Source organism: Hemitrygon akajei, chromosome 20, assembly GCF_048418815.1.
Source record: "Hemitrygon akajei chromosome 20, sHemAka1.3, whole genome shotgun sequence".
Taxonomy (NCBI): Eukaryota; Metazoa; Chordata; class Chondrichthyes; order Myliobatiformes; family Dasyatidae; genus Hemitrygon; species Hemitrygon akajei.
The window spans coordinates 59,593,085-59,608,495 of NC_133143.1; the positions used below are offsets into that span (position 1 = coordinate 59,593,085).

Here is a 15,411-nt window from a genome sequence, read left to right on the forward strand (position 1 = left end):
ACCCTCCCTCTTGAGAATCTTCTATCATGGAAACTATAGAAAGGGTGTGGAGGAGATTTACAAGGATGTTGCCCGGATTGGGGGGTATGCCTTATGAGAATAGGTTGAGTGAACTTGGCTTTTCTCCTTGAAGCGACAGAGGATGAGAGGTGACCTGATAGAGGTGTATAAGATGATGAGAGGCATTGATCGTGAGGATAGTCAGAGGCTTTCTCCCAGGGCTGAATTGGTTAACACGAGATGGTACAGTATCAAGCTGCTTGGAAGTAGGTACAGAGGAGATGTCAGGGGTAAGATTTTTTTTTTAATAAACGCAGAGGGTGGTGAGTGCGTGGAATAGGCTACCGGTGGCGGCGGATATGATTGGGTCTTTTAAAAGCCTCCTGGACAGGTACATGGAGCTTAGAAAAATAGAGGGCTCTGGGTAACCCTGGGTAATTTCTAAAATAAGTACATATTCGGCACAGCATTGCAGGCTGATGGGCCTGTATTGTGTCGTAGGTTTTCTATGAAACAAGCACTGAGACATCCTAGACCTTAGCACCTGGGTGACAGCACACCATCCTGGCTTCTCTTTTCAGGCCACAGAATTTGCTGTCCATCCCCCTAACTATCTAGTATCCTATCACTGTCGTTCTGCCACAGAGCTGGCCACAGTGTCACTGGCTTAGGTGCTGCTGTTGTGCTATGATAGGTCATGCCGCTGCCCCCCACAGCAGTATCCAAAGGGGTATATTTGTTACTGAGCGGAATGGCCACAGAGGAACCCTTTCTTCCATTAGTTTTACTGGTGGTCACCCATCTACTATCTGAAGCCTGTTCTCTGGGTGTGACAACCTCAGTAAAAGATTCATCTATGAGTGCATCCTTCTCCAGCTTTTTAAAACTAGCGGGCAAAGTTCACAAGGAATTGTCTCCAGCTTATTCCGCCATCTACCGTTCCGCAGTCACTTCCCGACCGGCCCGTGAGGTGCCATACCTTCTAACAGATCCAACAGACTGTCTTTTGGACCTTTGGGCATAACTTTCCCACAGTGATGGCATTTCTGTGGAGGCTTCCGTGATCTCTGTGAAGACTATCGGCAGCGGGCCGGCATCCTCTGGCAAACGTAGACGTTTTCGGAAGGGGGCTTTTTGTGTAAGGCCTCTCTTGATTGCTTCTCAGTGGGAGATGTGGAGCATGCCTTGTCCCGGGACAAATCGTGCTTTTCAGACAGGAGTAGTCCCATCTTGGACCCCACCAATCAATGCTTGCATAAGCATCGCTTCGAATTCGCTCTGTGTTTGAGTTCCTGCTGCAGCTAGAGTCAGTCTTGTGAGGAAATCATCTGCGTCCTTGTCAGGCGTCTGCTGTAACTGTGAAAACCTGAAGCGTGCCGTAAAGACATCGTGCTGCGTTCTCCAAAGGTTGTCTGAAGCCTCAAACGTGCCCTGTCAGTTCCGAAATCATTCTGTAGGCCCAGAGCATCGAAGTACTTCTGCCCAGGCTCTCCCCGAGTGCTCGCGGAGCAGTTTGAGTTTCGTTGCTTCTTCCAGCTTTACCTGCCAGTTTTAAGATGCGCAGGAGTTTGATGTAGTTAAATTTCTCACCATGCTGACAGGGTCCACGGGTCGGTTTTGCCATAGGTGTTCGGAGCAGAGCGGCTATTCTTGTCTTGATCCTCCGTTGCCAAAACGTTACGTGTGCGCGGAGCGGGAGCTACAATACTGAGTCATGTCAGTAACAGGACCTACTAGGCAACTTATAGTGCAGTAAATACGAACGGAGCCCGCCCGGTCGAAAAGAGGCGAATTCGAAAGCCCGCGCAAAGAGCGAGAGCGCCCAACGCACTTAGGAGGCCCAGTCGAGCAACCGCACAATCGATCGGCCGCATGCGCATTCGAAAGCCCGCGCAAAGCGAGTGGCTACCACACTTAGGAGGTCCGATCGATTAACCGCGCGATCGATCGGCCGCATGCGTACTCACCACATTACGTAATCAATCTCATATGGTACGGAAAGGATTTAATACTATACCCCACAACTTTGTAGTTATCATCTGTTGTTTAATAAAATATTTTAGAATTCAGAAACAGGTTGAAAATTTCAAGTCTGACATTCTATGGTCTGGCACGCTTTGAAAGTGTAGATTCCTTCCTAGTGCAGGAAGGCACAGAGTCGACTGTACTTCCTAAGAAGGTTGGCGTCATTCAATGTCTGTAGTGAGATGCTGAAGATGTTCTATAGGTCAGTTGTGGAGAGCGCCCTCTTCTTTGTGGTGGCGTGTTGGGGAGGAAGCATTAAGAAGAGGGACGCCTCACGTCTTAATAAGCTGGTAAGGAAGGCGGGCTCTGTCGTGGGCAAAGTACTGGAGGGTTTAACATCGGTAGCTGAGCGAAGGGCGCTGAGTAGGCTACGGTCAATTATGGATAACTCTGAACATCCTCTACATAGCACCATCCAGAGACAGAGAAGCAGTTTCAGCGACAGGTTACTATCGATGCAATGCTCCTCAGACAGGATGAAGAGGTCAATACTCCCCAATGCCATTAGGCTTTACAATTCTACCGCCAGGACTTAAGAACTTTTTAAAAGCTATTATTAATGCTTTTTGAGATAGTGATTTAGATGCATATCATATTTTTTACTGAGTTAAGTATTGTATGTAATTAGTTTTGCTACAACAAGTGTATGGGACATTGGGAAAAAAAAGTTGAATTTCCCCATGGGGATGAATAAAGTATCTATCTATCTATCTATCTATTAGATCTACAACTAAGTTTTATACTAACTTGTAGATCATTAGCCTACCAGTTCAACTTTTGCCATCACAGCCACCAGTGTTTCTGACGTTGGGAAGTGTTGCTGACCACTGTCACTGGAAGCTTTATGTGACACGGGATCTATCCTTAAAAAGAACAATTCTGCTCAGAAGAAGACGCATCAGAGGCTAGTTTCTATAGTTCAGCACCAATATCTCAAATAACAATGAGTTTTGAGTACAGGAAGGAGATAGTGATTTTAGCAACATGGTGCCAAAATAACCTTTCCCTCAATGTCAAGTAAACAAAAAGTGCTGGCAATTGATCTCAGGAAATGTCAGACATCCCACCCTGCAAAAACTCATTTCAGGGAGGTAGCACCGGAACCCCATTTCCTCCCCCACCCCCCAGTTGACCTCCAAGGGTGTATGTATACAGGATATTTGATTATGAAAGAACAGAACAATTTATTTGATCGCATATTGAAACTATTTACACACACATTTATATATATATATATTCCTTGTCAAGTATTTTGTTGGCAGTCTCAATGCTAATGCAAATAGCTTTTCTATTTCTTTTTCAAATTTTCCTTGTACTGTGATGTGGCTTGCTTGGCAGATTGGAGCATTTTGAGCAGCCAACCAACCAGTTTAAATCATCAGCTATGCTAATGAACAAATGGCATCTGTTAAACTCACCTCAACATGTCTTTTACAGTCATTTAACCCACCATAGGCAATAGAAAAGACACAGTTGCAATCAGTGCAGCGAGCAACACTGTCATTACTTTTGACCCGTTAGGCAGGAGTACGCTTTAGTGTAGTCTGGGATGAAGTACATTTTATATTTTTTTTGGAACACTCTGCCATGGTGCTGCAGGACACTAAATTGAACTGATGGACAATGAAAGAGAGAGAGAGAGAGGTCGACTGTAAAGCCCGCCCACAGAGAAAACTGATAGGTCTACTTAGCACGAAGAGAGACCAATCAGGATGCTCTCTCCGTCATTCTCATTCTCTCTCTTTCCCCCTCCTCCCTCTCCCCCCCCCCCCCCGCTCTCAAAAAAATCGATTTCCGGGATATTGTATATAAATTGCGGGCGTCAGGGAGCCGCTATCAATATGCAGGAGACTCCTGGAACTTCCGGGAGAGGTTGAATATCTGAAAGGGGCTTCTTTCCACATGCTCTAGTCTATGTCAATGGTGTTGAGGTTGAGAGCTTCAGGTTTCTAGGAGTGAACATCAATAGCCCGTCCTTGTCCCACCACATAAACCAAGAAAGCTCACAAACTGCTCAACATCCTCAGGGTCTGAAGAAATTTCACATGACCCATTCACCCTTCCCAGTGTTTATTAATGCACCACAGAAGTTCAAAGTAAATTTATTAGCAAAATCACCTCATTCTACCTTGAGGTTTATTGTCTTGCAAGCATTCAAAGCCAAACAAAAAAAAATACAAAAGTCATTGAAAAACTAGACGCAAAGACTGATAAACAATATGCAAAAGAAAATGAACTGAGCTATTAAAAATAAAAATAAGTAAATAAATAACACTGAGAACATGAGTTTAAGGCAAAGGGGCCAGTGATCATTCACCCTGCAATTTGAGAAGGAGAAGCTAAAGTCACATGTATCATAATTACAGTGGAGTAAAGGGAATTACAGAGGCTTAAGAGAGGATCTGGCCAAAATTGATTGGAAGGAAATGCCAGCAGGCATTGAGAGCCCATTATCTAAGAAAAGATGTGCTGGCATTGCAGAGGATCCAGAGGAGGTTCATGAGAATGATTATGGAAATAAAATGTTTAACGTATGAGCAGCGTTTGATGGCTCTGGGTCTGTACTCACTAGAGTTTAGAAGAATGATGGGGGATCTCATTGAATCCAATTGAATGTTGAAAGGCCTCGACAGAGTGGATGTGAAGAGGATGTTTCCTATGGTGGGGGCGTCTTAAGACCAGCGGACACAGCCTCAGAATAGACTGACATCCTTTTAGAACAGAGGTAAGGAGGAATTTCTTTAGCCAGAGTGGTGAACCTGTGGAATTCATTGCTACAGGCAGCTGTGGAGGCCAAGTCATTGGGTATACTTAAGAAAGAGGTTGATAGATTCTAGATTAGTCAGGGCATGAAGGGATATGGGAAGAAGGCAAGAGACTGGAGCGATTGGGAACTGGTGAAATGGCGGAGCAGACTCGATGGGCCAAATGCCTAAATATGCTCCTATATCTTATGGCCTTATGAGTTGTAGTGTCACTTTTGAGTCCATAGGTTGTGTTCAGTGATCAGTTCAATGCTGAGGTGAGTGAAGTTATCCACGCTGGTTCAAGAGTCTGATGCTTGAAGAGCAATAACTGTTCCTGAACTTGGTGGTGTGTGACCTAACATTCCTGTTTCTCCTATTTGGATGCATAATTGATTGTCTAACACCTGCTCTGTATGTGACTGCAAGAAACTGCAGAGAGCTCTAAACACTGCTCAGTGCATCAAAGTAACAGCCATCCCTCAATGGAGTCTGTCCATACATTTCTCTGCCTCATTAAAGCAGCCAGCATAATCATAAACCTCATCCACCCTGGACATCCTCTCTTCTTCCTGCTTCCATCAGACAGAAGATACAAAAGTCTGAAAGCACATCATAGGCTCAAGGACAATTTCTACCCCGCTGTTATAAGACTATTAAATAGTTTTCTAGTACAGAAAGTTGAACTCCTAACCTCACAATCCACCCCATTATGATCTTGCAACTTACTGTCTACCTGTACTTTCTCTGAAGATGTTACACTTTTTTCTGCATTGCTATTGTTGTACCCTGTTTTACACCAATATAATGAATTGATTGTATGAATAGTATGCAAGACAAGTTTTTCCATTGTATCTCAGTACGTATGACAATAATAAACTAATTCTAGTTCCAAAGGTTGGCAGGCTAGAGAATTTGAACCTGTTTTTATAAATGCAAAATTAAAGTTTGCTTTAGATATTTGAAAGTAATGATATCACTGACATACCGGTACTTACTGTTTAGCTGTTCTCTGCTATGTGACTTGTTTAAACCAAAATTTTCTGGTTGGGAAAACGAATGACATTGAAGATATCAAGAACTTTGTGTATTGCTTCATATATCCAATGCTGAGCATGTTTCTTGGAAGCCTGTTCAGTTATAAAATTAAAACCCAACTCAGTTAGTCAATCGAAACAGAACATCTGATAATGGTTTTGATATCCGACTTAGCCAAATTCCATATAAAGTCAGACCCAGTTGGGCTCTGGTAAGAAGGCTAGGGCTACTACCTCTGTGTTTTATTATATTTGAAAAAATTGTAACAGGAGTTGTCTGTTCAAAATACTCACAACAAACAAGCATGTTAATTAGAAAGACTTAAGGTTTTGACTCTTGGTGTCCCTGAGGCCTTGAAGCATGCAGATGTAAGGCATTAAGGTATGTGGTAACTTGATTCTTGGAAATTAGCAAAACCATTTCATTTGCATAGTAATCATGACTAATAAGTTTTTTTTGTTTCAGAAACAAGTGAGGATAGTTGATAGTGTAAACTCCTCCCAATAAAAATGCCTTTACAAAATAATTAGTTTTAGAATTGTGCCTGACTGCTATGCACAGATCAGACAAGAAGCGTGGGCTTTCCTGATTATGTATATAAATGGAGCTGTAAGCAAGCCCATGGAACTTCTGTCCTCAGACCTGAATCACAGTCGGTACCAAGCACCTCGAAGAGTCTCCAGGCTCTTCGTTGTAAATTGGAATCGACAATGAGCAGAAAGCCCTGAGAATTGTTACTGTATTAATTATTTTGTACTCTGTATTAGACTTGTTGTTTAGTTAATCCTTTGCATCACTTAGTAGTAAGCAGTGGGACTTGGTTCTTTTATCAATGATTTTACACATTGTTTTAGACTTAATATTTTGTATATCCTCTTAAGTTTTTCTTATCACTTATTATACTCTAATAAAATACCCAGCAGCAATTTCGGAGTGTTCCTTTTCCTTCATTGATCCTAGAAAGCTGTTTATCTTGCCCTTACTGGACACTGGATCCTGACTAGATACTAAGCTACCGTAGATTCCGGACTACAGAGCGCACCTGATTTTAAGCCGCTGGCTCTAATTTTAGAAATAAAATCATTTTTTTAAATGTAAAGGCCGCACCGGATTTTAGGCCGCACCGGATTTTCGGCCGCAGGTGTCCCACGTTGTAATATGAGATATTTACACAGAAAGATATTACACGTGAGGATTTTTTTAACTTTTAATTAAATCCATATGGTAACAAAAACAAATACATATTGCAAATGCTTTTTTTCGAACCGTGCCCGTACGCGGCTACTTTTAAATATACGTTGCGTATACTTCTTTACTGAACAACATTCCAATATCTCCTAACGACTGGTAAAAAATATATATACTGCAGCCTACCAGGAAAAGTTATTGATACCTTTAACTTAAAAGCAGAGTTCGCTCGGATCCAAAGCCGCTCGCGTAATGCGCTCCTCCCTCCTTTCCGTTTCATCGCAAACGGCATTTAAAAGCAGATTTCGCTCGGATCCAAAGCCGCTCGCGTAATGCGCTCCTCCCTCCTTTCCGTTTCATCGCAAACGGCATTTAAAAGCAGATTTCGCTCGGATCCAAAGCCGCTCGCGTAATGCGCTCCTCCCTCCTTTCCGTTTTATCGCAAACCAGCATTTTCCCACAAGACACCGCGAAACCGGGTGTGTCGTCATAGCATCCCGCGATGTAGTACAGAAAACAAATATAGTTTAAACTAAGTAGGGTAGGTAGCACAATGCTTCGAGTGTTTTCCATGTTGATGAGGGTGAGTACAAATGACTGATTTACAATAATTTAATTGTGAAAGTGCGCTTGATTTATCGTACAATTTCATTGGACCTCTGTGAACTACTCATCAATTTTATTGGTCTACTGTTACGAGGCAAAATGTTTACGAGGCGGCATGAAAAAAACCTTGTATTAGCCGCTTCGGATTATTGGCCGCAAAGTTCAAAGCTGTTCAAAATGTGGGAAAAAAGTAGCGGCTTAAAATCCGGAATCTACGGTAATTTCAGTACACCAAAAACACCTCCTATAACCTCGCTGAACTCGCCAAGTCCACAAAGATTCATCACACCTTTCCAAATTGGTTGCAGGGACTCAGGAATTCACCAAACACTTCTCTGCAAACCTGGAATCTGTCAGCCCACATTCAATTGGTAACTCTGGCAAGATTTGACAGAAAGAGAGATTTTGTCACAATTGATTCAACAAGCCAATAAAACTGTTTATTTAATGGAGATATTAAATAACAGGTACCTTGGGTGCCAAATCTAATAAGCAAATGAAAAAATTGTATTTATCTGCAAACACAAATATTACAGATAAGCCAAAGTGTTAGTAATAGAATCAACAATACCAGCTGGTTTAAAATCAGGTTTTAAGATATTAATTGCTTTAAAGTAAGTTAGTTTTCAGCCTCTGTGTGAAAAATTGGACTTCCACAAACAGAAAACATTGAAAATGTCTTCTGAAACTATCACTTTCATTGTCATAATTACTAAACTAATACAAGGTTGAAAACTACACAAAGTATAGTAACTATTGCTCATGTGACATTTCAAAGTTAGTGTTTTAACCAAATTATCTGTAATTGATTTTAGAGCATAAAGGATATTTTAAGCAATATGCTGAGTGTCTCTAAGATGTTTTAAATTGCTATTCAGAATACATCCACAGTTCGAAGAATCACATTTCATTTAAATATTAGTCAAAAATATAATTAAGATTTGTTTTATATTCATATAATTAATCATTAGTATTTCCGACTAAAGATCATAGTAGTTCAAGCTAAGATTTCTTGGAAATGTGTGAGACAGACAAATGCTTCAGATTTTTAAACTTAGAGCAAACCACAAATGGAAATTAATACTACACTATTATAAACTCATTTCATAATCCAGGACAAAAACAATGGCTTTCTATTCATGACATTTGTTCTGCTTATGTTACTCCAACTTTTGCTGTATAAAATTAACAATGACATTGTCTATGGAGAAATTTCAATCAATCCTTATGGACTGTTCCACAACACACATTCACAATCCTCAGTTGTTACACTTGAGACATAACATTGCTCTTCCATAATTTTCTGCAGGATGGAAAATATTATGAATCTTACATAAGTTACATCTCAGTTATAATCAGGGCCACTATGATTTTTTCATTTACCCCATTAATCATATCCCAGTTAGCTTCAGAATACCTCAAATATATTGAATGTTCCTGATTTAAGTGTGATGGGGCTCTTTTTAAATGCCCTTCAAGTCTGCATAGTTGGATTGCTAATCCCATTTAGGATGGCAAATCCTTGCAGAACTATGCAGAGAAGCACAGGAGCCATAGCAGGCTCCTCATCTGTTATAACTTTCATTGCCGATTCTTCCACTTCGAGGCAAACATTTGATAATGCGAACAGCCGGTGAGCTATGCAGAAGTTCTCCTCTTCTTTCAAGGGCAGGAGGTCTGGATTATCAACAGGAACCACCCCATCATCAGAGACATTATTAATCTGAAAATAGAAAACAATCCGTTCAAAGTAAGTTCATTATCAAAGTGCATATGTGTTACCTGTCATCGTCGTTGAATTGGAATGTGATATTTTGCATGCATTCCAGGTGCAGATTGATGGGAGTGGACAGTTTAAATGTTTCAACATGGACTAGATGGGCTGAAGGGCCTGTTTCTGTGCTGTAATTTTCTATGACTCTAATCACACTCTATTTACTTATGCAACAAGGAGAACAGCATAACCCCCATCACCACACTGTTCTGAAGTTTGAACAAAGAAATGCCGCTTCATACAAAAATTGACAAGTTGTGTACAAATACTAATCCAAAACAAACATTGTGCACTTCTGAATCCCATCATTTGCATATTTAAGCACTAGTCATAATACAGATTTCAAGAGTTAATAAATAATTAAATCCATGTGTTCAAGACTAACAATACTTGAGAATTAGTAAAATAATGGTCCAATAGTTAAGAGTTGCCCTGGAATCCTCCATTTGCATCTCCATCTTCTCTTGCATGCTCATTGACCTTGGTTCCCAGGCTCAAACAGAAAGGTTATACAAGGGTGTGGCTTTCAAGGACGTGTTCAGCCTCGGTGACTGTGAGAATGTGAAGAGGGTAAGGGGTACATGTAGAGGGGGTGGGCGAGAGGTAAGTGTAGAAAAATATGTAGAGAGGACCAGGGAGAGGTACGTCATTGGGGAAGTATAAGGAGAGGTAGCTAAAATAAGGTGCCAGGCAAGACGTGGAAACCACAAGGAAAAGGGAACCTGCGACCACAAGACAATGTGTTTGACAAAGTATTTTGAGCTATACCTATTTCCAGTGTTTTGAGTACATCTGTACTTAATTCCTAGTATTAAGTCTTTGCTTTTCTGAGTATTCCGCGTGCTTAGCTATGCAATAGCCAATCAATTGATGAGCTTGAATCGGTAACCATATTTGCGAATGTAGTACCCTGCTTTTGGGTATAAGTATGACCTTTGTAAACCGACAAATTGGGAGTTGGCTTCCTTACGCCTGAAGTGCGTGGGGGCTGCGAACTCCTCTCTGAATAAAAACCATTTCAGAGGTAATTTCGTGTCTCTGGTGTTTTTCCTCAACTGAGCAGGTTAACAGTTACAGGTTGACAACTGCACTATGCCTGCACACTGTCTCTGTCAGTTTATCATCTTGAAATATTGCGTTCGTGAGCTTGCACACAGAGAAAGGCTGTACAAAGAGCCAGTGTTCTGTTTGGTTAGCACACATTTAATACTTTCTTTGCTGCAGTTTCCACAGCCATATACTGCCTTGAGATTCATTTCTTGCAGGCATTTACAGGAAAAAATACAACAGAATTTCTTGAAAATCTATACATAAGTAGACAAAGACCTACAAACAACCAATATGCATAAGAAGATGTTTTATTTCACAGAACAATATAATGAAAATCCAAGTAATGTATAGTGGATTTTGGTTAATTGGGTTATTAGTTAATCAGGGAAGCTCCTTGCTTGCAACAACTCTTAAAGAACAAAAACTAATTGAGAAAATAGGCAAGATTCCATTCAGTTATTTGGGACACGATGCCTCGTAATTGGGATAGACGACTATTGCCAATGTCGTATAGACTTGTTTGGCCATTAAACACCACACAGTGCTTAGAGTGAACAGTTTTAAAATATCATCAGATGTATGTGCTTGTTCAAAAAGCAGTGATTTTTGTCACTGATAGTTGGAGAGAAATAAGCAGTAAGACAATTCAGAGCTGTTTTGCTCACTGCCGTTTCAAATGACTGGGTGTGAAAATGGAACAATCTCAATATTTCTACAAGTTAGGGACTTCAAAGAATTTGAAAGTATCAACAATCATCATTAATGTTTACAATGAAAATGAAGATTTAGAGGATGTATTTTACAAAAACAGTCCACTACCTGCACCAGGTGTCCGCACTGATTTTGGTTATTTAGAGTCCATCAAAGAATGTGGCAGCATACACTGGATTAATGCTTTCTTTGATAACAATTAGGAGCTAGCATATAGTACTATAGTACTGTAGTGACATTGGTAGTGTTCTAATTTGTTCTGTATTTCATTTAAATACATAATTTGTTACTCAGTTAAATTGTATTTTTTTTAATACTTTTGTAGCTATTTCCATGAAACTTTGGCTATTTGAGGAAGCTACTCAATTGAGCCAAAATATACTGGTCCTGATATGTCTCAATTAAATGGAATCCACTGTACTGATTCTTATTTAATGTCACATTGCATAGAGTAACTTACCAAATAATGCAAACTTGGAAGAATATGAGTTTCACAACAAATACCCAAGACCGCAAGAGTTTCTTCAGACATTCCTAAACAAATTAAAAAATACTGTATAAATACCATAATTTAGCTCTAAGCAATTGAAACACTCTTGGAGCTGTAATTTTAAAGTAAAATTGCTGGGCAATTTTCATAGGCAATTGCTAGACAATTTGATAACATTAAAGATTAAGAAAATGCCATACCCATTTAAAATAATGCTTTAGTGATTAATCTGTCCAAAATAAGCTGGCTGCAAGCTATTCAGACAGGTTTAAACATTGGAAAGAATACCAGTAATTATTAAGAAGTTGATGTATTTATCCAAAGTATTGCTGGATCTGACTGGGCACAAATGCTAAATTGTGACAATGGTAAAATACCACAGATACTGGACAATAGAAATTAAACAAAGTGATAAAAATACTCAGAGGGTCAGGTAGCCTTTGTGATGAGAGAAACAAAAATATTCTTTCAACTCCCTTCAGATTCCAATGAAAGATCACCTGCAGAATTAACTTTATTTTGTTCTCTGCAAAACTGCCTGACATAGCACATATTTCAATCGTCTTTTGTCTCAGTTGGAACTTTGATGACTTGATGCGGTTGACGTGGAAGTGTACGTTACTTGTTGTAACAAAATGGAACCTGTATTGCTTTGTTAATAGTGTTTGTGTAACATTATGCTGACGGACCTTGAGTATACCTATGACAAACTGCAGAAAGACAAGTGGATTACGTCACTGGAAGAATGAACGTACACTAATAAAGCAGATTAACAAATTGCGCCCTGTCCCTGAACTGGCGTGGATAGATAACATTTCTGTATAAAGCAGTGATCCTGTTTGTTTTTAGCAAGTAAAAATAAGTGCTCTTATGATTGATCCACTCTGAGTTAATTGTTGCTCGTTTTATAAGTCGTAGGAAAAAAGTGCTTGACAAGTATTTCAATCGTTTTCTGTCTCAGTTGGAACTTTGATGACTTGGTGTGGTTGTTGTTCATGGTATTAAAATCCAATTTTTTTTTTTTTTTAAAGAGTTTTCTTACTACAACCTGAAAGAACTGGGGTAAGTGGACAATTTTGTTCTTAAGCTGAAAATTCAGCTGATTTCTTACCAAGTACTCCCTGAAGAAACAATTGTGAAAATGGTATTATTCACTAATGTTCCAAATTCGTGTGCAACCGCTTACCAGTTAGAGTAGTAAAAAGGTGGAACCCAGCTGCTAATAGTTCTGGAGTCTTGATGTCTTTGGTCGAACAACCCTCCCCATTTGAGCAGCTAAAGCCTAAAATTTGGAGTAGCTCCTTGACCTTTTCTGCTTGTGCTGAATCCAGATCCTGTAGGCCTGACAGATTTGGTTGCTCTGCTGCAGAAAGCTCATCAAGCTGCAAGATATTGAACAAAGAAGAAGAAAAAAATACTTTATAAGCCAAATTATACAGGATGTACATCTGATTATCTACTGAACTGTAGAGGCAGGTCTCCATCAGTGTCATTTGGTTTCACATCAACAGACACAATCTGTTCCATGTTTGTTGTTGTCATTTGCCAGTACACAAGTGTAAAGGAGAATGAAACGATTCTTACTCCAGATCCGATGCAGCATTAAAAAAAACACCACGAGCATACAGAACACAATAAATATAAGAATGTAAGATTAGCTTATATACTTACACTGATTCTACTATATAAAGTGACTCTGGGCACAGGTGTATCTGTACATAAGGTGACTCTCGGAGGAGATGATAACGTAGAGGTGGTGGGTGGTGTAGTTTGGTGGGTTAATGGGTGGAGGATTTGATCAGTCTGATGGCTTGCAGGGGAGTAACTGGTTTTGAGCCTGGTGGTCCTGGCATCGATGCTGCATAGCCTCCTCCTTGCTAGCAGCAGGACAAACAGTCCATGAGCAGGGTGGGTGGGATCCTTCCTGATACCACTGGCCTTTTCCGAGCACTTTCCCCTTGATGGCAGGTAGGCGGGTTTCATGGCTAAACTGGTAGCCACAGTTTACTGTGTGAGGGCTATGTCATTACACAAACTGCCACTGTCTGAGCACAGCAACTTAACTAAATACTATTAGCCAAATGCAGAGAAGATAAGAGGAGGGCCTTTGCAGCATCTAACATTACAGGTTGACTTGAGCTGACCAGAAGATTGACCATGCTCATTGTCTGGAAGTGGTTCGGCCTCAATATCTTTCCGCCTGCATGGGCAACCTGAGGGCCCGGACCAAATGAGCACTCCACAACTCTCCTCATTCATGAGTTAGAGCTTTAGAGGCGGAAAGTAATAACCAAATTCATCAATGCCCCCAATCTGCCTTTCATTCAATTTTCACTAATGTACCAAAAGAAATCTAGTTTCTATCCTCCCTCCAATTAACATGCCAACTGGTATAGGTGCTCTTTGGAACCCACTACATGCCTGGTTGTATTCCATGACAGCCTCTTGTCCGACCAAATTTCAACCCATGGACTTCACAATGAATGCAGAAACAGCAGAAATGCATCAAGAAGAACACATACAGTACTGTGCAAAAGTCATAGGCACATATATATATAGCTAGCACGAGGAAATCTGCAGATGCTGGAAATTCAAGCAACACACACAAAATGCTGGTGGAACGCTGCAGGCCAGGCAGCATCTATAAGGAGAAGCACTGTCGACATTTCGGGCCGAGACCCTTCATCAGGACTAACTTCGTTCCACCAGCATTTTGTGTGTGTTGCATATATATAGCTAGGGTGCCTAAGACTTTTACTCAGTACTGTAGTAACCTTATGTATTGCACTGTCCTGCTGTTGCAAAAAAACCCCACAAATTTCATGACATGTGTGAATGATCATAAACCTGATTCTGATATGGGCCTCTATTGTGGACTGAGAACGTGAAGGGGGTAAGGAGAGCGGAATCATATTTGGGGAAAAAGCGGAGAGAGCAGGAAGCACCAGAGAGACATTCTGTAATGATCGATAAACTGATTGCTTGGAATCAAATGACCTTGCCTGGTGCCTCAGGAATGGGTGTGTCTGCACCTGTGGCAACACCCATCCCTGGCACTCCTTGTCTGCCACCTTTGATTCCGCCAGATTGACAAAATTGCTCTCCGCCCCATGTTGACAAATACAGCACAGTGCAGATACTAGCTGTATACTGTATATGTGCCTAAGACTTTTGCACAGTATGGTATCATTTACTATGGACAACCTTTCCAAGCACAGCTGAAAATCCACCTCTCATTTACAGCTCAAGATAAAATTTCTAACCTCCGAAGATTAACATTCTTTAAGAAGGTAAAGGAGCCTTAAACCCCACACTACCAGGTTCAGGAACAGTTATTACCCTACAACCATCAGGTTATTGAACCAGCGTGGATAACTTCACTGACCCCAACTCTGAACGGATTCCACAACTATGGGACTCACTTTCAAGGACTCTACCACGCATGTTCTCAGTATTATTACTTTTTTTTTTGCAAATTATTTGCACAATTTGTCTTCTTTCCCACATTGGTTATACAAAGTTATGAGGGGTATAGATAGGGTAAATGCAAGCAGGCTTTTTCCGCTGAGGTTGGGTGAGACTAGAACTAGATAGAGGTCATGGGTTAAGGGTGAAAAGTGAAATGTTTAAGGGACATCTGGGGGTGAACTTCTTCACTCAGAGGGTGGTGAGAGAGTGTGGAATGAGTTGCCAGTGGAATTGGTGGACGCCAGTTTGATTTCAACACTTAAGGTACATGGATGGGAGCGGTATAGAAGGCTATGGTCTGGGTACAGGTCAATGGG

General features: G+C 40.7%; 1 protein-coding gene across 4 annotated transcripts in view; it reads right to left on the bottom strand.

The window, feature by feature from the left end:
- Nucleotides 1-8,019: 8,019 nt before the first annotated feature.
- gsdmeb (gasdermin Eb) overlaps nt 8,020-15,411 on the bottom strand; it is a 46,094-nt gene continuing 38,702 nt past the window's right edge. For all 4 annotated transcript variants that reach the window (XM_073024396.1, XM_073024397.1, XM_073024395.1 and 1 more), the window contains 3 exons: nt 12,813-13,008; nt 11,597-11,670; nt 8,020-9,324 (listed from right to left, as the gene is read on the bottom strand). In XM_073024396.1, coding sequence (XP_072880497.1) covers nt 9,076-9,324; nt 11,597-11,670; nt 12,813-13,008 — 519 coding nt within the window. In that variant the 3' untranslated portion in view covers nt 8,020-9,075. The remainder of the gene's footprint in view (nt 9,325-11,596; nt 11,671-12,812; nt 13,009-15,411) is intronic.